At 38.9% G+C, this 23,125-nt stretch overlaps 2 protein-coding genes across 6 annotated transcripts in view; one reads left to right on the top strand and one right to left on the bottom strand.

Moving 5' to 3' along the window:
• Nucleotides 1-534: 534 nt before the first annotated feature.
• Nucleotides 535-23,125, top strand: part of RPE (ribulose-5-phosphate-3-epimerase) — a 48,018-nt gene continuing 25,427 nt past the window's right edge. The window contains exons 1-7 of one of the 3 annotated variants that reach the window (XM_063317921.1): nucleotides 535-706; nucleotides 4,883-4,962; nucleotides 11,384-11,523; nucleotides 13,746-13,880; nucleotides 14,061-14,147; nucleotides 14,512-14,630; nucleotides 16,253-16,441. In XM_063317921.1, the coding sequence (XP_063173991.1) occupies nucleotides 585-706; nucleotides 4,883-4,962; nucleotides 11,384-11,523; nucleotides 13,746-13,880; nucleotides 14,061-14,147; nucleotides 14,512-14,630; nucleotides 16,253-16,313 (744 nt within the window). In that variant the 5' untranslated portion in view covers nucleotides 535-584 and the 3' untranslated portion in view covers nucleotides 16,314-16,441. Of the gene's footprint in view, nucleotides 707-4,882; nucleotides 4,963-11,383; nucleotides 11,524-13,745; nucleotides 13,881-14,060; nucleotides 14,148-14,511; nucleotides 14,631-16,252; nucleotides 16,442-23,125 lie in introns of those variants that run through there. The other 2 variants (XM_063317923.1, XM_063317922.1) reach the window with 2 other exon arrangements.
• The window catches only part of KANSL1L (KAT8 regulatory NSL complex subunit 1 like), a 58,908-nt gene continuing 52,545 nt past the window's right edge, over nucleotides 16,763-23,125 (bottom strand). For 2 of the 3 annotated variants that reach the window (XR_010068895.1, XR_010068896.1), the window contains exons 14-16: nucleotides 19,829-19,991; nucleotides 18,014-18,302; nucleotides 16,763-17,928 (exon numbers count right to left, since the gene is read on the bottom strand). Coding sequence is in view for 1 of the 3 variants with exons in the window: in XM_063317919.1 (XP_063173989.1) it covers nucleotides 18,069-18,302; nucleotides 19,829-19,991 (397 nt within the window). In the remaining 2 variants the exon portion in view is untranslated. Of the gene's footprint in view, nucleotides 18,303-19,828; nucleotides 19,992-23,125 lie in introns of all 3 variants that reach the window. The other variant, XM_063317919.1, reaches the window with a different exon arrangement.

The raw sequence follows: 23,125 nt of genomic DNA, 5'->3' as shown, positions 1-23,125 counted from the left end.
TTTCTGTACACATACTTTTCAGGCAAAAGAACACTTAATTTTGAAATCTAAAGCACAGGATGCGCCAGAACCCACCAGTCTTTTTAGTTCTATTTGACCGACTATATATTATTCGGCTGGATGTCCGTAACGCAGTTAACCGAAGCCCGATTCCTCTCTCGGTCTCGCACGATTCGTATAGAGATTATATATATTCTATATAGATTAAGATGGGAAAAGCAGGACGCCCTTCGTCCTCCCTTCCGGGGCTTCCCGAGTTCTACACTTTTTGGATGACCGGAGAGCTGGGACTGGCTCCACATAAGACGCTGAACCACACATCAAGCTTATTAATTTTCGGGGCTTAGTTTCTGACCGCTCAGCACGTACTCGGAATCCGCACAAGTAAGCCTAATTCGCTGTTAGCATTAAGTAGGCAAGATCGCTTCGCGCAGGGCGGCCCGTTTCGAAGCCGCGCCTTCAACGAACAGGAAAACTACGTTTCCCACCAAGCTCCCTTCCGCTGACGCAATCTCGTGGCCTGGCGAGGCCAGAGATGCTTCCGGCCGGGGAGAGTTCGCCTTCTAGGCCTCCGAGGGATAGTTATGGCGTCCGGGTGCCGGATAGGTCCTTCCATTCTCAACAGCAACCTGGCGGCTCTGGGAGCCGAATGCAGGCGCATGATGGACTGCGGCGCAGACTACCTGCACCTGGATGTAATGGACGGGTAACTTGCGGGGGCGGCCAAGGAGGGGAGCGGCCGGTCTCCCCCAACGCCCGTCATTTCGCTCTCTAGAAGATGACGGTCGCGGCGGGGGGGGGAGGGGGAAAGTGGGCGCACTTCTGATTGGTTCTGGGCGACTTCCCTATTTTTGAATGAAGCCTTTCCTGGAATAGAATGGACGGAGGGAAGTGCAATGTTCTTGTGCAATGCTATATTTGATCGATCAGTCAGTCAGCGTAACCTTTGCTGTTCTGTGAAACTGCCGGTTTTCTGGCATTTTAAGTGCTAACAGGTTTCTGCTGGGATGGGCGGCTGCGTGAACTGTATAGCTTAGTCACGTGGAGAGCGCAGATAGCAGGGGATCTTGCCAAATGGCCTTTGCCCATGACAGTCGACACTACCATCAATGTGTTAGACTTTGGCTAATTTTGCTTCCAGTGAAACAGTGTTTCGTTAGCAACGCTTTGTTATGGTGCCTGGGACTTGAGGGAAGATGTTGCAAGGGCTCTTTCTAAGAAACATTTTTTCCTTAGGAATACAGGTAGTACTTGGGCTACAACCATTCATTCAGCAATCGTTCAAAGTTATAACAGCGCTGAACAAGGGGGACTTACAACCAGGTCATGAAGTTGTGGTCATCACAGCATCCCGTAGTCACAAGGTTGTGATTTGTGACCTTCCCTGCCAGCTTCTGACAAGCAGAGTCAGTGGGGAAGCTGGCAGGAGGTCACAAGTCGCTCCGGTTTCGGCCGCTTTTTTGCCTGCCCACTCCAGGGCCTGCCTGCGGCACCCGCCCACAGCTTCACCACTGGCCTGCTTGCCTGGGACTCCCGCCTCTTCCCACATAATGCTCACATGAGGTCCTTGGTTAACAAAATGCACAGTCCTGGGAAACCAGAACTGCCAGGATTGCTGTCGCTAAGCGGTGCAGTCACGTGATGCGACGCTTTATGACTACATCACTTAGATGGAAATTCCAATCCCAACTGGCATCATAACATGAGGAGTGCCTGTAACGCCTCCACACTTGCTCCCAATTATTATCTCTTACAGAACCTGGTTTAAGTCCTAATTCTAATAATTCATTGTAAAGAATCATCTTAGTTTGATTTTTTTTTAAAAAAATCAGTTACTATCTTCCGTTGGCATTCTTCTTCAATTTGAGGTTAGGAACTTCCTTTTGAGTTCAGAGATCTTTTGGAAGACTTTCCTTATTTCTCTGCATCTGTTTCTCTCTTTGATGTCTTTACAGATGTTGCTGCAATACTGCTTCCTATCTCTTTTAACAGCTCTCTGAACTTCTTTGTTAAGTTCCTTCCTGAGATCTTTGTTTTTTGTGTCCTCAGTAGTAAACAGCCGTCTTCTGACTGAAGTGGTCAATTTCATCCATTCCAATTCACTGATGCCTAAGGGGACATGGTAGTCAGTTCATTTTAACTTTCACTGTGTTGAGCTTTCCCAAGTTCATGTTTCGTACATTCCATGTCCCCACCATAAACCTGTATTTGCAGCTTTGGATTTTCTTTTCAGGTATGGCTGCATCAGCAGCTAGATATCCCAGAGGCCTTAATCTAGCCATCATAGACACCATTAGAACTCCAAAAGTTCCTTTGCTCTTCCCCATAGCATGTTGAAATGCTGTCTGATCTCAGGGGCCCAACATCCAGCACTATATCATAGATCACTTTATACTATCTGTCCATGTGGTTTTCTTGGTAAAATATAGGAGTGGTTTACCATTGCCTTCCCCCATACGATATGAAATGATGCCTTTGCCGTTGCCACTGACTTGATTGTCCAGCTCCAGCATTTTCCTTGTTGCTGCTGGCAAATAAGGAAGGTGTCGACTTGCTTTACCTGGGCAGCTGGGATGGCTTTCACATCTTGGGTGGACCTGCTGGAGTATATAGTCTTGGCATACACTCCCAACATTTTTCAGGCATCCTTTCCAGGAACAACCCCAGCCAGATTGTGATGAGGCAGCACTGCTAGATTTGGGGTGGGGTGGGGGTGGAGTGGGGAAATGAAATAATAACATTTATTTAACCTATACATACAGTATTCCAAACTATGCTTCTGTCTGAAAATGCAGTTCAGTCCAAAAGTTTCATACTTTTTTCTTGCTTTCCATATTTCATAAAGGTGAATTGGGCAGTTTCCATCATGTATCTTCATCCCCATTACCAATCTTTATATGTGAAAGCTGGGGAAGGAATTGTTGTATGTAGTGTAGAACTCCATTCTCACTTAACTGAAGGTGTGGAGGTTCGGTGATAAGGGGCAGGGTCACCTGTTGTACAAAAATTGAAATGGCATTCCTTTTCTCAGTCAAGGTAATTGATCATGTAAAAGGGAGTGTGTGAATAGGACCATAGTACAGCTTTCTGTTCAAATGAACAGTAATAAATAAAACAGAAGAACCTTTACTTTTGAAATACCTAGAAAGCAAGTTGAGTTACTTCATATTTAGCCTTGTCCTTTATTTTTATTTTTTTATTTATTATTGCATCATATGAAGTCCTCAGCCCGGGAAAATCTATGTTTTTATTGCTTTAGTTCAGAGAAGGGAACAAAAAGAAAAAATACACAAAAGCACAAGGCAATTAAAACAACTCCTAGTTTTTAAACAAAGCATTTAAGTCAGATCTTTATTAGTCAAATATCAGAAGTTGAAACAATGCATTAGACTACATGATATTGACCATATTGATTGCACTCTTTACATTGATAAAGAGTTGTTTCATAATCAGTGAACAGATACTTTTTCAATCCAAGCCTGTAAATCTGGGGTGGCGCAGATTTTAAAAGAGTTATCTTTTGCTATGTCCCATGCTGAGTAAATCTGTGTATTTATAAAGTCCACATTGTTGTTATACAGTTCAAATTCACATCTTTGAATTACATTACTCTTCCCAGAACCATATTAATAAACGTATGGATATTAAACCACAACTAGAAATAGGGGCCAAGCCTATATCATATGTGTATCACCACCATCAGTTTACATTTTCAGCATAATGGAGTTGACTGGCAGCATTCTCTCCAATAAACACGAAAAATATTTTGTTGAATTATTCTCTCTGTAAGATAAGAAACATACTTAATATCCTTTAGGACCTATAACCATTGATTTGTTAATATATGATATTACAACTCTTTATTTCAAATAACTGAAAATATTCTGTCTGGAAAAAACACTAGATTTATGATCAACCAAAACATATTTCAGTGTTGATAACATCTTAGGAGTTTTAGATGCTGCTGATGCATCTGAATTAAACTGTGAAATCAGAAGATGTTTTAAATGTATGTACTACCTTTCCTCAGTTTTAGATAGTACAGATTTCTCTTGCAGTAACGCAAATGGTTAAAAATGTAATTGGGAAAAAGCTGATATAAAGTATTAATAATCCTATTAGCCATGAATTACAAAGGAGGGAGGTCTGTTAAAGTTTGGGAACTGGGTATATGTATCTTGCATACAAGTTGCAAAAAATCCCATTAACAGTCAGTGGGATAGGAGGCTGTCTGATGATATGTAGAATTAAAGCTGTAGATTGTAGCTGTATGATATGGTGGGCATGAGACTACTGAAAATAGGAGACTGGGGGGTTGCGTTTGTTAACTTCTTTGTCTATGTTGAATAAATGAATGAATATCTTTATTATGGTCTTTGACCAGCCTTTACAATAAAAGAAAATAGTTTAATTCAACAATTCATTGTCAAGAAAAAGGGAAACAATACTTTGTCAATATTTATTTTAGAATAAAATTCAAATATAGGCAGATCTTTCATTCTGCACGCCCTGTTGCACAGGGTGGTTGTGAGGGTTTCTAGATCTTGAGTGATATAAGTGGCTTCTGAGGGAAGTTGGGGATAATGTATTTCTTTCCACAGTCTTAAATGAGCTTTAGTTTCTAAACAGTAGTCCTATTAAAATTTAGGTGAGATATTATGAATACAATATAGTTTGCACTAAATAAAAAAGAAAATTCCTTCCATTGGCTGAAGGTCCTTTCTGTGCTAAGGATCTTTGCTCTTCTGTCGTTACAGGCATTTTACTAATATTTAATTAGCAAATTAATTACTAGTTAATTAGTTAAAATTGTGCATATACTGAAAATCCAGCAAATATTATTTCACAGTGGGTTTATATTATTTTTTTTCCATTTGGATAGGCATTTTGTCCCAAACATCACTTTTGGCCATCCTGTTGTAGAGAGCCTTCGGAAGCAGCTGGGTCAGCAAGCCTTTTTTGGTAAGCTGTTATTCTTTAAACTGGTTAATTCTGGGGTTGGAATGAGTGATGTTTGAGTTATCCCCTTTTTGCTCCAGCACTGTTTTGAGCTGGAGAATTGTACCTAAGTCATTGAAGAAGTGCCATCTGAAGGTGGTTTAAAGCTTCCCAAGGGCCGCGTTGCTGATTGTGTTAGCGTGGCTGAAGAGCTTCTCCTTGAGGTCTTAAAGGAGCCGTGTCCTTTGGAAGACTCTCGCAGCTGTGTCAGAGGTCACCTCTGCCTTTTCCCATGTGTGGCGCTGCTTCATGGTCGCCCAGCAGTGCTCTTCCCCAGACAGCCACACAAGCACACACATATGGGGCTGCCTTTAAAGAGCCTTGCAGCAGATGGACCTCCTTTTAATACTTTGAGAATAGGTGATTCGCTCACTCCAGCATCCTTTTGAATGTTTTGCAAGTAAGAGAAATGATAAGATGTTACAATCTATTCCATTGGAACACATGTATGTATGTATGTATGTATGTATGTATGTATATTTCAAATTTCTATCACCGCCCATCTCTCCCGAAAAGGGGACTCTGGGCGATTTACAATCAGAATTAAAACACATAAATTACAATATAAATAACTCTATAAAATAAAATAAATATAAAATATAAAATCCAAGCAGTGCAGATCTTGTTTGCTGCAGAGAGAGCTATGATACTAGCCGCCCTTCCCACCCCAAGCGAGGCGGCAGAACCAGGTTTTTAGGTTCTTCCGGAAGTCCAGGAGCGAATGGGCCTGTCTCAGCTCCAGGGGCAGAATGTTCCAGAGGGCGGGTGCCACTGCAGAGAAGGCCCGCCTCCTGGACCCCGCCAGGTAGAATTCCTTTACCGGCGGGGTTCGTAGCATGGCCTCTCTGCCTGACCGGGTGGGGTGGGTCGATGTTATGGGGATGAGGCGGTCCCTCAGGTAGCCTGGCCCCGTGCCATGTAGGGCTTTAAAGGTGATAACCAACACCTTGAATTGGACCCGGAAGCAAACCTTTATATTAGAGGACCTCAGCTAATATGTGCTACATATTTAATTTAAAACTGGTGGACACATTAGAGTTTTCTGTGTTACTGTGAGATTGTACATACAGTACGTGACAAAGGGAAGGGCTCAAACAATGTACATTGTTCTTGGGGTGATTTTTGTTGCTTTTTTTTTTTTGCAAGAAAGCCACATGATTTGGATTTAGGAGTTTGCTATTTTATAATCAGTATTGTATTTAATATTTTGTCTATTCTATTAAGTATTAATCCAGGGTGAGACACATGGTACCAGTGGGCACAACAGCACACATGAATGCCCTTTTTTATACCAAGACCTCCTGCCCCTTATTTATATACATGCATGAACACGTATGTAGATATTTATTTTAAAACTGGATTGTAGGAAAGCAGCAGAGCTGCAGCTTCTGGCATCCCAATCTTTTGCCTTTCTCTCTCCTAGGTTATTTCTGGAGTCCATTTTAGAACAGATTTAAAGGAGGGGCAGGTAACCTTTTTTCAAGTAGATTTTTACGATTTTTTAAAACTGTGGGCTGCTTTCAGCTCTGTTTTCACCTCCTATTAGTGTGCAGAAATGAAATGAGGATACTAATATGGTGATTGAAGCTCAGCCTTTCCTCATCTCAGGCATAGTGACCACAACATCAATGAGATCATGACTTATCACATGATTTCATTTAAAATCTGCACATTAAAACCAAGAACAGGAATCAGTGGTGCCCAGCCACTGCATTATGTCTCTCCTACCATCATGACCCAATTTAGCTGTAGAACTGGTTCTTCCTTTTCTTCAGTATCCAAGCCTTAGAAAATGAAACTTACTTTAAACAAACACTGAAGAACCAAGAATAATGTATTTCTGAATGAGGTACAGATCATGGAGTCAACTTAAGAGGTAGCATTCTGTTGAGTTAGACTACATATGATTTCCTTTGCAGTTTGCTACTCCTATACACTACATGTGCCTATGTGTGTCTCAATTCTCCTGTTAATGATTATGCAAGCATCATGCTGCCAAAACCATGCTATGGTTCTTCAGAATTATGCTATTTGAGATATTCTAGCTATTTATACTTTGACAGACAAGCCTGGGCTTCTTCCAGGGAAGGAATTTCCAGCCATCACTACCTATACTTCCCGTCTGTGGAATGGGATTGGAACTTTTCAAAATGCTGACACTGACCTTTTTCATAAAATTCTTATAGGGAGATCCCCGGTATTACAGTATCTATCTTCATTAAGATTAGGACGAATCAATCCAGTACTGGCAATCTCAGTTGCTTGGCCAAGACAACTTCTGTCTTAGATTTCTTGCCTTATTTATTATCTGCTTCTATGCAGGCTTTCTTTTGTAGTCCATCAACATCATTTTCCATTCTGTCAATGTGAGATGTCTCTCTTGGTTCTTTTGTAACTGTTTTATTCTGAACTACCTACCTCCCCGGTTTCAACTTCAGTACTAACCTCCTTATGGTTGAGATAGTACCACAGATGGCTTTTATGTAAACAGAATTTCTACTGTGCTGTCATCATCTTCAACTTGGAAAGAGCCTTTCTCCAAATCTAGCTGACCATCCTATACCTTGTCCTTCAAAATACCTTGAACGTTACCAGTTCTGTTCTGCCTTGATATCTTTGGAGTTGTTTTCCTTGTCTTCTCTGAATGCCATTCTGGGCGAACAATCAAACTCATTGATGGAAAATAACAGTAGGTTTTCTATGGTAGAATAATTGGAAATGAAAATTTGCTACTCTCCACTGTTAATTCAAGGTTATGTTTTCTAGCTTATAATACCAAGTCATCTTTCCCAATCATTATCTCAATGCTACTGGTGTTACTACAGAAGTCTGAATACAGCTGCAATAAGTCCCTATATGTAGTTTTCACCCTGAAGAGACTGGAAAATTAATCCAGAAGAAAGATAGCACATTTTTATTTCAAGAAAAAGGTCATGAGTTTTGCTATAAATTTAAAACATGTAACACTACATGACAGGGTAGGAATCTACTGGGCTGAAAAATGTATTTCACCTCAGCTTTTTCTTTATGTATAAACAAATAAAAGACCCATGTCACTAAATACCAGTACTTCTTTTGGAAGGAGGTAAAAGTGCTCCTAGATCATTTGCTTGAAGATAAAAGGGAGTTTGCTGAAATGCTCCAGAATAAAGCAAAGACATTCCTGTGCGCATTCTAACTCAGTGGTTTTCAACCCTTTATATTTTAAATCCCTCCTATCGCTCTGTCAAAGTCATTGGTTCCTGCAGTATGAAACCAGTATGGTTGTTTTAACTTGTTTTTAATGGTTTTTTGTTGTCATTGTTTTTGATTCTTTATTTATATGGGTTTTATTTTTTGTTATTTTAACTCTGTGAGTCACCCAGAGTCACGTATGTGAGATGGGCAGCTATATAAATTGAATAAATAAATAAACCAAAATCTTCACTTTGTGTTCTGTAGACTTACAGAAATTCTGTTACTGTATTTAAAACTCATTAATATATTGAGTTTTAATAACATTAAATAGAAGTAATTTTGTTGTTATAACTGTAAAATAATAAGGGCTGAGATTGAATGTTTTCCATAATGGGAAAAATTGTCTCCTAAACCTAGACCAAAAATACATCTAAATCATGAGATACATCCAAACATACCTTACATATTACTTAATTTTATTTCCTAAACCCAAAGCTTTCAGAGGCTGTTCTAGCCCAAACTCCCAGTAGTGCTTTGCTTTGATTCAACTACAGTCTTGGCCTGCTTGCTCTGCTCTGCTCTCTCTCACAGGCTTTTTCCTGATTTGGGGAGGGGAATCATATCTCAGCTAGACTATTCCTGCTCTAAACTACATCTGAGTCACCTCTTACAATTGGGTACTGCTGACTTGAATCATTTCACACCTTTTCAATCTTTTGGAAAACCTTATTGGACTATTCTTTTTGTCATAGTTTTATGTTATCATTTCTCAGAGCAGCTCCTCTTTCACTGGAGATGTATTTATGACCTTTTCCCTGTTCTCCAAGAAAGTGCAGCTAATGCAAAACACAGGGCTTATTCATCCAGCCTTTTTGCCCCATCCTTGAGATTATCCACTTACCTTTTTTTGAGAATAGTCCTCTCAATAGAGCCTGTGTTTTGGGGATAGCCTGCTGCTGAGGCATGATAAAGCAGTATCAAAGCAATTTGCCAGGACAGTGTTTACAATTAGAAAATGGAAGACCACCACCAAGGTAGACCTTCTGGATAACACAGAAGAAGAATCTTTTGCTGGATGCCAACTGTCCTGCTGCAGGACTGCCCCTTCCCATCTGGCTGTGCCTCTATGACCACTAGTTGTTGGGTTGCCAGGGAGAATAGATTCTTTCCCAGTGACTGTGTGAAAAAGCATCTTGCCAACAAGGCAACATTGGGAGCCCACTAGGCAACGGTGAGCAATTACCGTGACCTGTCAAGGCAGTGCCTCTTGTCAGAAGCCAACCAGACCATGCTGCTGCCTGGGCACTGCAAGCTGCTAGACAAGGTCTGGGGTGGGGGTGGCAAGAAAAGAGCAGCAGGGAGGACTGGCTCCAGCAGCAAGCCCATCTCCACCTCTCTGGGAGCCAGCCTTGCTGGGGCTACAGCTCTAGTGGGCTCTGGGCTCTTTTTTGGCCAGGGCTGCCTGGGCAAGAGGAAGAGGGTATCAGCTGAGGTGGTGAGAGATCCCCTCACTAGTTGGCATGACAGTGGCACCAGCAAGGGGTTATGAGCAGCTCCATTAGCAGGACAGCATACCCAGTTGTACAGCTGCTTTGAGGGTCAGCGTGATCCAGCTCAGGCCAATCATTGCCCTGTCAGAAACTTCTCAAGAATCGGGCAGCAACACTTGAGAGGACAGGCAAAAGGCACATTAACAAGTTTTTTCTTGAATTTAAGGTATTAGTGATACGATATCACTCCCCAAATAGATTGATATGTTGGTATTTGAGGGAGAGTGCCTACTGATACATATATAGCTGGGTATTGACTGCTAAGAGCTTACCTTTGGGTCCTATCCTAATTACAGTTGTAATCGAAATTATTCAACCCCCATTGCAAATCAGGTTGATCGTCAAAATGTACAGACTTTCAGCTGTTTGCAATGAACAAATCAAAAGCAATTGAAATAGCTCAACACAACGAATGCTTCAAGTGGTGTCCGCAAATTCAACTGAAAATGCAACTTATACTGACTTCTCCGGTCTCAAAATTATTCAACCCCCTGAATAGAATCCGTCACAACAGCACACATACAGTATGCAAAACAGGTGTTGTCTCAAGCACACCTGATGCAACTAATCAAGGGCTTCATTAGCTGCGCCAGGTGTGCTTGAGCTGGAACACATGAAATACCTGAAGTGGCCAGGGGTTTGTTGAGTGTCACGTTTGACTGCATATTAGAAATGCAGTATGGCTAAGTCAAAAGAATGGTCCGAAAAGGTAAGAGATCGTCGCCCTTCACAAACAAGGAACAGGATACAAAAAGATAGCGAGGGCACTGAATGTTCCTAGAGACACCACTGGAAGCATAGTTTGCAAGTTCAAAGTTAAAGGAACAGTGGTGACGTTACCTGGACGGGGCAGAAAAAGGAAGGTGTCAATGGCTGCAAGCAGATTTCTGAGAAGGCAGGTGGAGAGAAACCCTCGAGTGACTGCAAAAGACCTGCAGCAAGACTTGGTGGCAGCAGGCACTGAGGTTTCAGTGAGCACAGTAAGGTGCGTACTAAACACAGAAGGTTTCCATGCCAGAACTCCAAGACATACACCACTATTGACCCAAAAGCACAAGAAAAGCTGGCTCCAATATGCTCCAAATCATATAAATAAGCCAGAGAAGTTTTGGGATTCTGTTCTGTGGAGCAGTGAAACAAAACTGGAACTTTTCAGCCCGATGGATCAGCGGTACTGTACGTCTGGAGGAAGAAGAATGAAGCATACGCTCAGCCTACAGTTAAGCATGGTTGTGGCTCGGTGATGCTCTGGGGCTGCTTTGCATCCTCTGGCACTGGAAGCCTGCAGCGTGTGGACGGCAAGATGGATTCATTGAAGTATCAGGAAATCCTAGGAGAAAACGTCATGCTGTCTGTAAGGAAGCTGAAGCTTGGGCGTCATTGGACCTTCCAACAAGACAATGATCCCAAGCATACCTCAAATTCCACTAAGGCTTCCTTTGTTTGATTTATTCATTGCAAACAGCTGAAAGTCTGTACATTTTGATAACCTGATTTGCAATGGGGGTTGAATAATTTCAATTACAACTGTATCTCTGCATTCTAATACCAATCCAGGCAGTATTTTATCTTATAAATTAGGACTGCCCTCTGGGTTAGTGAGTCAGAAAATATGCAGTCTAGTAATTTGTGTCTCTGATTTATGTTGTTCTTTCTAGATATGCATATGATGGTCGCTAAACCAGAACAGTGGGTAAAACCTATGGCTGTAGCTGGTGCAAATCAGTATACTTTTCATATAGAAGCTACAGACAATCCAGGAACCCTCATCAAAGATATAAGAGAAAATGGAATGAAGGTGAGAAGTCTGGAATTGTTAGAATTTAGAAACTCCTCCAGATGCAAATTATGATTATTGTTTCTCTACACTCATTCTTTTAAGAAACCCAAAGAAATATGCATTGTATTGCAAAAATCTGTAAGCTGTTTTACTTGCAGTAAAATAATCCTTAACCCCATATAGTTCTGTAGGTTACATAAGAGAGTTAGGTCTTCTATTCTATATGCTAGGACAATGTTTCTTATATCTCCGATAGATGAGGCACACTTTATTTTTCTAGTTGCCTTCATTATGTCAATGTAGGAATTACTGTTCTCAACATTTTTTCTAATTGATAGGAATCAAAACTCAGAGTAGGACCTATGCAGAAAGAAATACTACGTTCAGCCTCAGGAAAGTAATTCAGCATTTCTGTATTTGGTGTGATTGAGTTCTCCATGTATATCTGATGGCAAACACGGGGCAGAATCACTTGAATCTTAGAGGCCGTGCTTTGAAAGAGACATGGCAGAGCTATGATGTTGGGTGCCTTGTACTGACAGGTGCTTTCAAGTGTTTTTCTGGTAGCACAGTAGGAATTCTTGTGTTACTTCGTTTAGAAAGTACTGTTATAAAGAATATATTGAGTATAGCTTAGGATATGGGCAAGCACGGTCTCATTTATGCATGGGCGGTTATGCATCCACACGTACTCTCTTCCCCTACTTCTAGTACTCTCAGTTCAAATAATTTGATAAGCAAGTAATGTATCTCCTACATTCATTGTGCTATTTACTTGCTTGTTTCTGACTTGCCAGTATTTTGTTCTCTTTGGAACAAAATAGCTCCATTCAAAATGTTCCATTAAACAGTTTTAACTGCCATTATTCCCGCAGAAAATTCATCAAAACGTTTTGAGTGTTTTCTGTTTTGATGGAACAAAAACTTGAAACTTTTGAATGTCCCACCATTCACAGTAACTCAAACAAGTTGTTTCCTTTTGCCCCTTAGTTGGTTATCTTAAAGGTAAAGGTAAAGGTTTCCCTTGACGTAAAGTCCAGTCGTGTCCGACTCTAGGGGGCGGTGCTCATCTCCGTTTCTAAGCCTTGGAGCCGGCGTTGTCCCTAAGGACCCGTCCGTGGTCATGTGGCTGGCATGACTCACGGAACGCCGTTACCTTCCCGCTGAAGCGGTACCAATTAATCTACTCACATTTGCATGTTTTCGAACTGCTTGGTGTGCAGGAGCTGGGACGAGCAACGGGAGCTCACCCCGCCGCGCGGTTTCGAACCGCCGACCTTCCGATCGGCAGCTCAGCGGTTTAACCCGCAGCGCCACCGCGTCCCTAAGATAACCTAAGTTGGTTATCTTAGGCCACAAGTATAAGTGGAATAGTAATCCCTGCTTGCTGCTGCTTACCATCCAACCTATAAAAAAGTTGGAAGACAGTGATAGTGCATGCCTCATAAGAAGGATTCACAGAACTAAATCCAGCAGAGAAGCAGACAGCACTAGAGTCACTTGAACACAGCTCAGAATAACTTGGCAACTGCAAAAGTACACTGCTCTGCATATGAAAATTATACATCAGTATAATTTTGCATTTGTACCATGAAATCTCAAAATCATAGTACTACCTGCAAATGCACATACTTTATGTATTGCATACTTCTGAAAAGGAAGCTCAACAGAGAGTACTCTAGAATGTTACATCTGCTTATCCAACACATTCTCATCCTGGTTCCTGTTATAGTCTTAGCTAGCTCCAGCCCATAGGATGGAAAGATGAAGCCTGTCCCTATTTATTCCAAGTTTGGCTTGAACAGCTTAAAAGGACACCCCCCCACCCCCCAGATGTCAGGGCACTCAAAGCAAATGTGATTGACAACACCACCACCCATTTCGTCCTAAACACTGGTTTTTCTTGAGCCTAAACACTAAAATACTTTGAATTCAGATCGCTTTGCACACACATACTGATCACTATAGTAGGTGCTTAATGAATACTGTTTAATCACAAGTTTAAGACCAATGCGTCCGAACAATTTTGAATTCATGAGCACTTTAGGCAGAAAATTAGTTTAGTTGTTGCACTTTGGAAATAATCTGTCCTTTTCTTTTTCTACCATTGGAAAATGTTAATTTGGCAATGTTAATTTTATTAATAGCTGGTGGGAATCACTTTAAATCTTTTTGTTTCTTTTCTAAAAGAAAGATTCAGGAAACAAGTTGTTTAATATTTTGGTGCTTTTCTTCTTTAGGCTGGTTTGGCTATCAAACCAGGAACTACAGTTGAATATTTAGCACCGTGGGCCAATCAGATAGACATGGCTTTAGTTATGACAGTGGAACCTGGTTTTGGTGGACAAAAGTTCATGGAAGATATGATGCCAAAGGTAAGTTTGACATTTATTATTTCAAAAAATGCCAGCGATGTGATAGAGTAATGGAAACAGCCTTAAACATTTCAATTGAGAATGTTCATACTAAACATGGATGCCTAATTTTTGCATATTATAGGAAAAATAATTACTGCTCCTTTTAATTGAATATGTTTTTTCTACATTGCTAATTAGGTTCACTGGCTGAGAACCCAGTTTCCTTCTTTGGATATTGAAGTAGATGGTGGTGTAGGGCCAGATACTATACATAAATGTGCAGAGGTAAGACTAAAACACAGTCCATATTAAAATGAAAAATGGTAATTCAATGGAACTTGTTACGTCTGTGTAATCCAGTTTTTAAATCTCAGTTTAGTACTTGACCTTTGTTTCTTCATTCTGATTACATGTAGAAACAATTTTTCTGCAAAGCATTTGAGCATTTTGTACCTTTGACAAACCTTGGTGCTCTTGTCTGATTATGAGTAACAAGGAAAGTTTAATTAGAAGTTCTGACCTGGCCAGTTGCTGCTTGTTTTCTGTTAAACTGTATGAATTATATTTCACAATTTTCAGTAACCAGAAACTTGTTATTGCATGTTTAATTCTAACAATTCTTATGCAGCGTTATGGGATTTGTTTTCAGGCAGGTGCAAATATGATTGTGTCTGGGAGTGCTGTAATGAAGAGTGACGACCCTAGAGCTGTGATTAACCTTCTGAGGAATGTGTGTTGTGAAGCTGCTCAAAAGCGTTCTCTTGATCGGTAAAATCAGGTTACAGCCAAATGGGTTGCATTTTACTGTTCTCATTACGGGTGGGCTGGGACACCATTGTATAATAAGCAGGACAGCAACTCTGAAGGCTCGTTCTGTGACAGAAAAGCAAACACGGCACTTCGTAAGTGTCTTGTTTGCTTGGAGAAAACGTTTTCTGCTTGGGAATTCATGCAGCGGGTTTGTCATGGAAAAGTTTTTTTTTAAATTTTAAATACAAATGTGGTAATTCCTTAAAATAAAATGCTAGAAAATAAACACTTGAACTAGGAAAGTTTGAAGGGTGACTTGACCTTGATCAACAATTTTAGGTCCAGTCCACTTTAAGAATAAAAAATGGAAGGATAAAAATGAGAAATGGATGGATGGAAATATTGGAGTAGGAATTCTGCTTCAATGTTCTCAATATGAAAATAACAAAAACACAAAAGTTGCAAACCACGAAAAACAATAAGATGATGGGTATATGATCTGTAAAACTGAGGCCTTTCAAAAATTGCCGCCAATTTAAGTTTTAATATGATAGAAGGAAAAACTATGAAATACTTTGAAAGTAATTACATTAAATGTTTTAATTTAAATGTTTTTTTTTCCTGAATCCACCCAATTCTTAGATTGTACCCTCAGCCTGAAAAACAATGCATACCTGGGCTTTAAAGCAATGTGAATTATTCTTTCAGCTTATACAAGTTACTTGTAAATTGAAAGTGATTTATGTACACACACACAGACGCACACACACACACACACACTCTTTTGGCTCATCAATTGATACAGATGTTTCTGAGAAATTACATTGTAGAAATACAGTTCTTACTGTGAAAGTAGTAAAAGGAAATGAAGATACATTTGGTGCCATGTAGAATGCCTTTTGAACGAAAAATAGTCTTCAAGTCAAAATTGGCACATCTAATTACAATATTTCTAACCATTTTAAAAGAGAAATATGGTAATGAAGACAAACATTGCAGTTCTCCTTTCAGTGGAATGTTTGACACTAATTTCTTTAATTGGCTTTATTAAGAATATATTTTGAAATTTAAAAAAAAACTGGATCCATTTCCTGCCTTCTTCAGGCTGAAAAAACAAGGGGAGACAGCATTAAAGAACGGGGATGTACAGTTTTTGTTGGTCCCCGTATTTTGAGTTGCATGAAGAGTAAACTGCAGAATATAAAAGCAAGAATATATACAGAGCCTTTTTCTGTTGTTCAATTGTATTAAAATAAATATTTTTGACTCCAGGTCTGGGCAGATGAGGTAGCTAAATGGGTAAATTTTTGTTGTTGTTGGGATTGATAGGAAACGTTTAGGGGCCTAACTTTGGCTCTGGACCTCTTTTTATCTCATCTGCAAAGGGTGCAATCCTGTGCAGATCTGACAAGAAGTAAGCCCCATTAAATTCAACAGAATGTTTGATTAAACATAAATAGGATTGGACTATGAAGAATTAAAGTTTCATATATGGAAAGAACAATGCAATAGTTGTTTAGATAGGTCTTTAAATTCATTTAAAATAACTAACTGGAATTTAGCACACATACAACAGCGCATCTCTGTTAGGCCAAAGCAATGTATAATGTGTTAAGAATTGCATCTCCTTCACTTGTCAGCAACTGGAAGAACAGAAGATACAAGAAATTTATTACTACAAAAAAAAAAATAACTTACTAGAAAGAATTCCATCTTTCAAATGATCAAAACCCACCTTTTGGCTAATTTTAATAAAGATGTAAATCAGACCTGGCTCTGTTTTAAGAGTGAGAATCAAATCAACAAGAAAAAAATCCTTTTTTAAAGCATGCATGTTTTTGTTTTTCCAAGTTCTGGCTGGATGCTCAATGTATTAGAAGTCATAGCAATTTATGTATTAAGAAGAATTATGAGGAAGATTATCAAACCAAAAGTCGGGTTGACTGACAAAAATACAGACTTCAGTTTCAGAAAGCAAATCAGAGGGAAAAAATGTCATTTCATATTCATAATTATGTAAAACATTTGATGCCAAGCCAACAGTATCTCCCAGTCATGATTTGTGATAGTTATATACAAAATACTTAAGGGACACTATATTTATGTTCATTTTTTGTTACACATCTCAATCCATTAACATCACACTGTAGTATAGAGAAATAACTTTTAATTTTAAAACCTTGCATTGGAAATTGGTGTATCAGAGGCAAGATTCAAAGTTAATTTTCTGGACAAAATATTAAAAAGCTAAAACCAAAATATGCAGCAAACTACAATCTAACATAGGCTGTAGTGTGGAAATGCAACTTAACATTTTTATATTAGCCAGTGTACTTCTAATCCACTGGGGACAATGGAACACTAAAATTTGGCCATCTACCCATTAGAGCTTACTTTGGGAAACGGCAGTTTAAAAAAGCATACTTAATAATGGTATATTCATAAAAGCCACCAGTAGTTCCTCACAGAAGAGCTACCCTCTTGAATTGGCATCGGTGAACGTACATGGCAGTCCTGTGCATTATCTATTCACCTAGCATCCCTGGCAGATGCAGATAACATTCCAATGCAGCATTTCGGAATCTGAATATGAAAACTGTTTTCCTCTGTTTTCTTGTTACCTAAAAGAGCTACTGCCTTGCTCATAATGCTAACATTTGAATGTCCTTTTTTTCCAATATATTTTAAAGTACTGTAAGATACAAAAATGGATGCTCATAATCTGCTCATTGTAACACAGTACATAGTGTTCATAGGGATACAAAACAGCTAAATAAGTTGCGGTAAAAAAAAAACCAAGTAGATTCCCCTACTTCAGAAACCTGAATTTCTCAGATATTTCTAGTACTTACATTTAAAATAATGGGGGTGGGGGTGGGGGGAGAGATCCATTGAAATACAGAAAATTAAATCACTTAAACTGACTTTATCTCGTGTAGTTTTAACTTGCCTAGACTAAATGAACTCAAATATGTGTTCTGTTTATAAATTTATAGATTGTTGATTTTTCACTGGATAAAATGTTTTCCTTACAAGGCCCAGCACACTTGTCTATTGTGTCAATCTCACACACAAGAGGCTTGTTTAGTAGTTCTCGACCTTCAGTTGTAATCATTGCACTGCTAAATGCAAAGGTGTATATTTTGCTGCACTGCAATAACTAGATACTTCAAATATTTCATCAAGATGGGGCAGTGATTTGCAGGTGCAGTTTAAGAGCATCCACTTTTCACATCAAGGATGTTAGTCTGCCAGACAGAAAACATTCTTCTTGGGGTTCCGATAAATATAAATGGCCCTTGCATTCTCATCCTGCCTGTAAAAAAAAGTCAGAAATTTATATTGTAAATATTAATATTATGAAGCAAATTATTGCTTGTATGAGCATCAAAATATTTTACCTTCCATCTTCCTTCAGCGTGATTTACTTTCTTAAACAAGCAACTTTACTATGTGTCACGTCTGTTTTCTTCCCAAGTAAATTTGGTGGTGGTCTTCCACTTTGGAGACCGAACTTTTCTTTTGTGGCTGGTTATTCAGAAAACTAAAGGCAGCATATGGGTTTTGGTCAGAGTCTCTAAGAACAGACATATTGGAACTTTCTTGGTGAACTGCTGGCTGACACTGGCATATTAAAGCTTCTACTTCTTCATTTTTTAGTGGAAAAGCCCGACGTTCCCAGAGAATAGTCTGACAGGGATGAAAGATAAAAAGGCATTGAAAATATGTCCTGCCAATAAAATGTCCTATCCTGCACAGTAATAAGTCTCTTAATTTTTTTTTTTAACTTTTAGCAAAGTGTGTCTTTACCACTAGTTTTAAGAAGATTAGTCACCCCCCTCCATTGCTGGCAAATGGGAAGGGGGATCCTTTTACATTAATTTTCCAACAGATGTTGGAAAAGAAATGAGGAAGCAAAATATGCAAATAGCTGCAGATATCTCTGCTGCACAAAGTGGATGCCTCTGAAGAGAATCAACTACTATGGTGAGATGTTGCCTGTAAGGCTTTTATAATGACTAAAGAAGAGGTTTTACTGCCTGCCTTTCCTTCCCTATCACAGACTTGCTGGGAGTTGGGCAGCATATAAATTCGATAAAGTTGTTATTATTCAATTGCTTCTTTCTCTTACCTCATCTCCTTCCAATTTTGTCATCTCCTCTCTTCCCTAAACAAAAACAAAAAAACCCCCTTTCCATCCTGTTGTCCCCACCAACCCCCTTTTTCCTGTATCCGCCAGAATGGAAAGCAAGATTGTGTGCAAGAAGTGGGGGGGAAATGGTTACTGTACATACATACACTGGAGATCAATTCATTTTGCAAGTGGGATACTTTTTGTACAGGCCATTAATTTAATTAGAAACAAATTCTCATTCTCTCATTAGTTCTGACCCTGACTTCCTTGGGGGTTGTGGCTTCCAGCACACATTCATATACAGGTTTTTCACATATGCACATTATGAGGGAGAGGAGGCGGCTCCAATTTCAACTGGAATTGGTAACTAGCTGACAAGGTGCAAAGCTGGGCACTGAGGAGGCTTAAAAAAAACAAAAACAAAAAAAACCTAGTCTTTTTTTGGGTGGGATTCAGGGTTATCTTTCTTTGGAGTAAATATACTATATATCTTGTACAAAATGTTTTAAACTATTCTTAATTCTGATACTGGGAGCTCTAAAATATATAACACATCATCTGTGAAAACTTTACACCATGACAAAACAGGCCAGTTTTATTTTAAGGTGTAATCAAACAGCTTGGGGAAGCCTCATATGATACAGTCTAACACACTATCCCTAAATAAGTCCCACTGTGTTCCAATGAAATAAATACATCTTGAGTTGCTTCTCCAATACAATACTTACGTTGTCTACTCAAAAATAATCTCATTGAATTCAACCAAGTGGGTTGTGTATATGTGTGTATGTTCTCTCAACTAAGTCTGTTTAAAATTATAGCTAAGAAGAAGTGTGATTAGGAAACTTCCGTAGAAAGCTAAATAAAAGTGCTCTGGTATATTAAGCAGAAAAAAAATGTTTTAATGAAAGACAACGCAAACATTTTATAAAGCAAAAGATCTAAACAGGACTTTTTTTTAAAAAAGTTGCTAAATAGCTCACTTTGGTCCCTCTTTTAGCTGTTGTTCAATAAATTCAATAAATTCAACAGTAATTAAATGCTTATATTTAAATTGCATATTCAGTAATGTATGTATTACCTTTGATTGTTTCTTTCCTGAAGACTCTGACATTCCCAAGTACAGAGAATTGTAGGCCTCCGAAGTTATGTCGGCAGTGTTTTCAGAAATATAGGGTGTTAAATTAGAGTCTTGTTTTTCTTTCAGTGATGCATCTTGTTCCTCAAAATTTCTGCTATATGATCTATAATGAAATAAAATAAGCTCTAGTTTCTTTCAGTAGAAATGATCTGATGAAAAATAAGTTATGATGGAAAAAGCTGCATTTCTTGGAATTCTCCAAAGATAAATGTAATGCTGAAGGGAGCTTTTCGGAAACAAAAACATACACTTCCCACTGGATACAAAAACTTCCATTTTTTATCAGTCTTTTTAATATTTTCATTTGAAGAACAGTCCATAATCTTTCTGTGATTCTACCTGTCATACCTCTTTTAAAAATACTATTAAAGTAAAATTATATTTTTTGTGATTTCTCGGAACCACAATATGAGAAAGGTGCCAAAAAAATCCAGCATTACAAAGTTAATACTCATGTGATCAAATCTGTGGAGCATATTTTTCTAGGTTATACCTTTTATTCCATTTTACTTTGTTTTAATTTATTCCATTGACTATATTATTACTAAAAGGAGGTGGCAGAGCTCAATTACAGCATCAAAGACTATAGTTTGGAACCAAGTGCTGACTGTGGAACAGATCACAACTGTTCATGAGCTTAAATATAGGGTGTTAAATTCTAATTTAACACCCTATATTTAAGCTAAAGAAGAATAAAGCCAGTCAGTTTCCACAATTCGACCTTGAACGTATACCCACCATTTTCAAGGAGAACATCAGAAATCACTTTGAAGTCCTGAACCTCATTGATAGAGAACCAGAGGAATTATGGAATGAACTTAACAAAGTCGTTAAGGTTGAATGTGAAAAGAGACTGCCAAAAATGAAGAAAGAGAAGAAAGCAAACTGGATGTCAGAACAAACTCCAGAAATTTGTTTGTTTGCTTATTTATCAAATTTATCACCGCCCATCTCCCCCACAAGGAGGGACTCTTTGCAAAGGAGAGAAGCCAAAGCCAAGAAAGACAAAAATCCCAGAGAGGAACTTAACTGTTTCAAAGCGTGGTCAGAAGAGACAAGACTTCTGTTTACAACAACATCTGTAAAGACACTGAAGATGCAAACAAACACAGAAAAACAAGGAAAACCTTTCAAAAGATCTCTGAACTCAGAAGGAGCTTCCAACCTTGAATTGGTACGCTAAAGGACGCCAATGGACAGTAACCAATTCAAAGGAGATTGAAGGAAGATGGAAGGAATATACTGAAACACTATACCAAGGAATATGAGACATCATTGCTGATGCACGCTGAATAATTGAAAAAGCCAAAGAATACCAAAAAGTCAGTAATGTGCTTCATCAATTATAGAAAAGCCCTCGGTTGTGTTGATCACTTCAAGTTGTGGAATGTGCTCAGAAAAATGGGAATCCCAGAACATCTCATTGTCCTCATGAAAAACTTGTATACAGGTCAGGAAGCCACAGTCTGGAAAGAACATGGTGAAACAGACCACGAGGAGTGTGACAAGGCTGTATACTTTCCCCTTATTTATTCAACCTATATGCAGAATATATATTACAGGAAGCTGGATTGGAAGATAATGAGCGTGGTTATAAAATTGGAGGAAGAAACATCAGTAACCTGTGCTATGCTGATGGCACTACCTTGGTAGTCAAAATTGCAAAGGATCAAGTCCTAATACTAAAAGTCAAAGTGCACAGTGAAAAAATGGGACTATGTATATGTTTGTGTGTGTGTGTGTGTGTGTGTGTGTATGTATATGTCTGTGTGTGTATGCACCATTTAATCATGTCCGATTCTCAGAGACTGTCTGGACAAGTCCCTGCAGTTTTCTTGGCCAGGTTTTTCAGAAGTGGTTTGCCATTGCTTCCTTCCTAGGGCTGAGAGAAAGTGACTGGCCCAAGGTCACCCAGATGGGGTGGGTGGGACTAGAACTCACAGTCTCCGGGTTTGTGGCCTGATGCCTTAGCCACTACACCAAACAAGCTCTCATAAAATTAAATACAAAGACGACCAAATTTTGCTAGAAGTCGGAAACAACTTGATGGCACATAATCAATTTTTTTTTTTAATTCTGCTTAAAGACAACTACTCCAGCCATTATTAAAACATTTACCCAGTCACATAGAAGAATCTTATTTAAAGTACCTTAAATAAATATTTAAGTGGACAGAAATCCTAAAATCACCTATTCTGTTAACATTTTGCCACTTAGCAACATGGATGAGTCATGAGGTCGTCATCATGAGTCAGAATGACCATCTGTGGTAGTAACCTAGTTTATATATAAAAATTGTTTGTTATGTATCAGATTTTATTTATTATATTGGATTTTTGGTCAACAACCATAATCAAATTTTTGGTTTGATTTGTCCCTGTAGAGGCCCACATCAGAATTTCAGTTTCAGGACTTTTGATGAGAAGATTACTCTCCAGTCCACACATTCCTGATGTAGTTTTTGCCTACACCCTCACTTTCCATAGGACTACTAAAGTAGCACAGCACTTGGATTCTTCTCTTTTGTCTTAGTTTTGATAAAAGAGATCAAATTTCCCAGGCTTGTGTTTCCTCCTAATAACCCTGGCTTCAGAATTTAACTGGACTTTCTCTTATCCCTCAGCTGTGGGGGATCAGTTGATTTCTTCACCCTCAGAAAACAATTATTCTTACTTGGAAGTTATTTGGAATGCAAGCATAGTAATGTTTGGATTCAGTGTTTCTTCATGCTTAAATTGTTTGTTGACAACTCAATTTTTCAGTTCATTTATTATGAGGCATATTCTTTAGTTGCCATTTTAATCTTCTTGTACCTTCTCAAAGCTGCTAAGAATATTTTGCAACACCCACATTCATGCATCTGACTTCTGAGATCTGAAAAAAAAAACCTACACTATGTTTAAGTTGCATTTAAGAAGGCTGCTGCATTCTCTTTCAACACCCTTTGCAAAATATTTATAAATGCTTCACTGATAAAATTTCTGGCTTGTCCATTTTCAACACTTATATACCAGGATGTATACAAACTGCATGTTATAAGGGGGACTGGTTACTGCACTGTGATTCTCCTGTTCCAAATACTGAACCACCAAGCCTGTTTAGCAGCATGCCAGTATTTTCTACAGGAGAAAGCTGTTTCCCTATTCATTCATCTCCCAAGTGATAAGATGGAGCAAATATGTTCTTGCCAAAGACCTATGCTCCAGCACGTAACTAAATACGGTGCTTATAAAGCAA

The sequence above is a fragment of the Candoia aspera genome, chromosome 1 (genome assembly GCF_035149785.1).
Source record: "Candoia aspera isolate rCanAsp1 chromosome 1, rCanAsp1.hap2, whole genome shotgun sequence".
Taxonomy (NCBI): domain Eukaryota; kingdom Metazoa; phylum Chordata; class Lepidosauria; order Squamata; family Boidae; genus Candoia; species Candoia aspera.
Note: the sequence above shows the minus strand (reverse complement) of the source record. Positions and strands in the feature narration are given on the sequence as shown.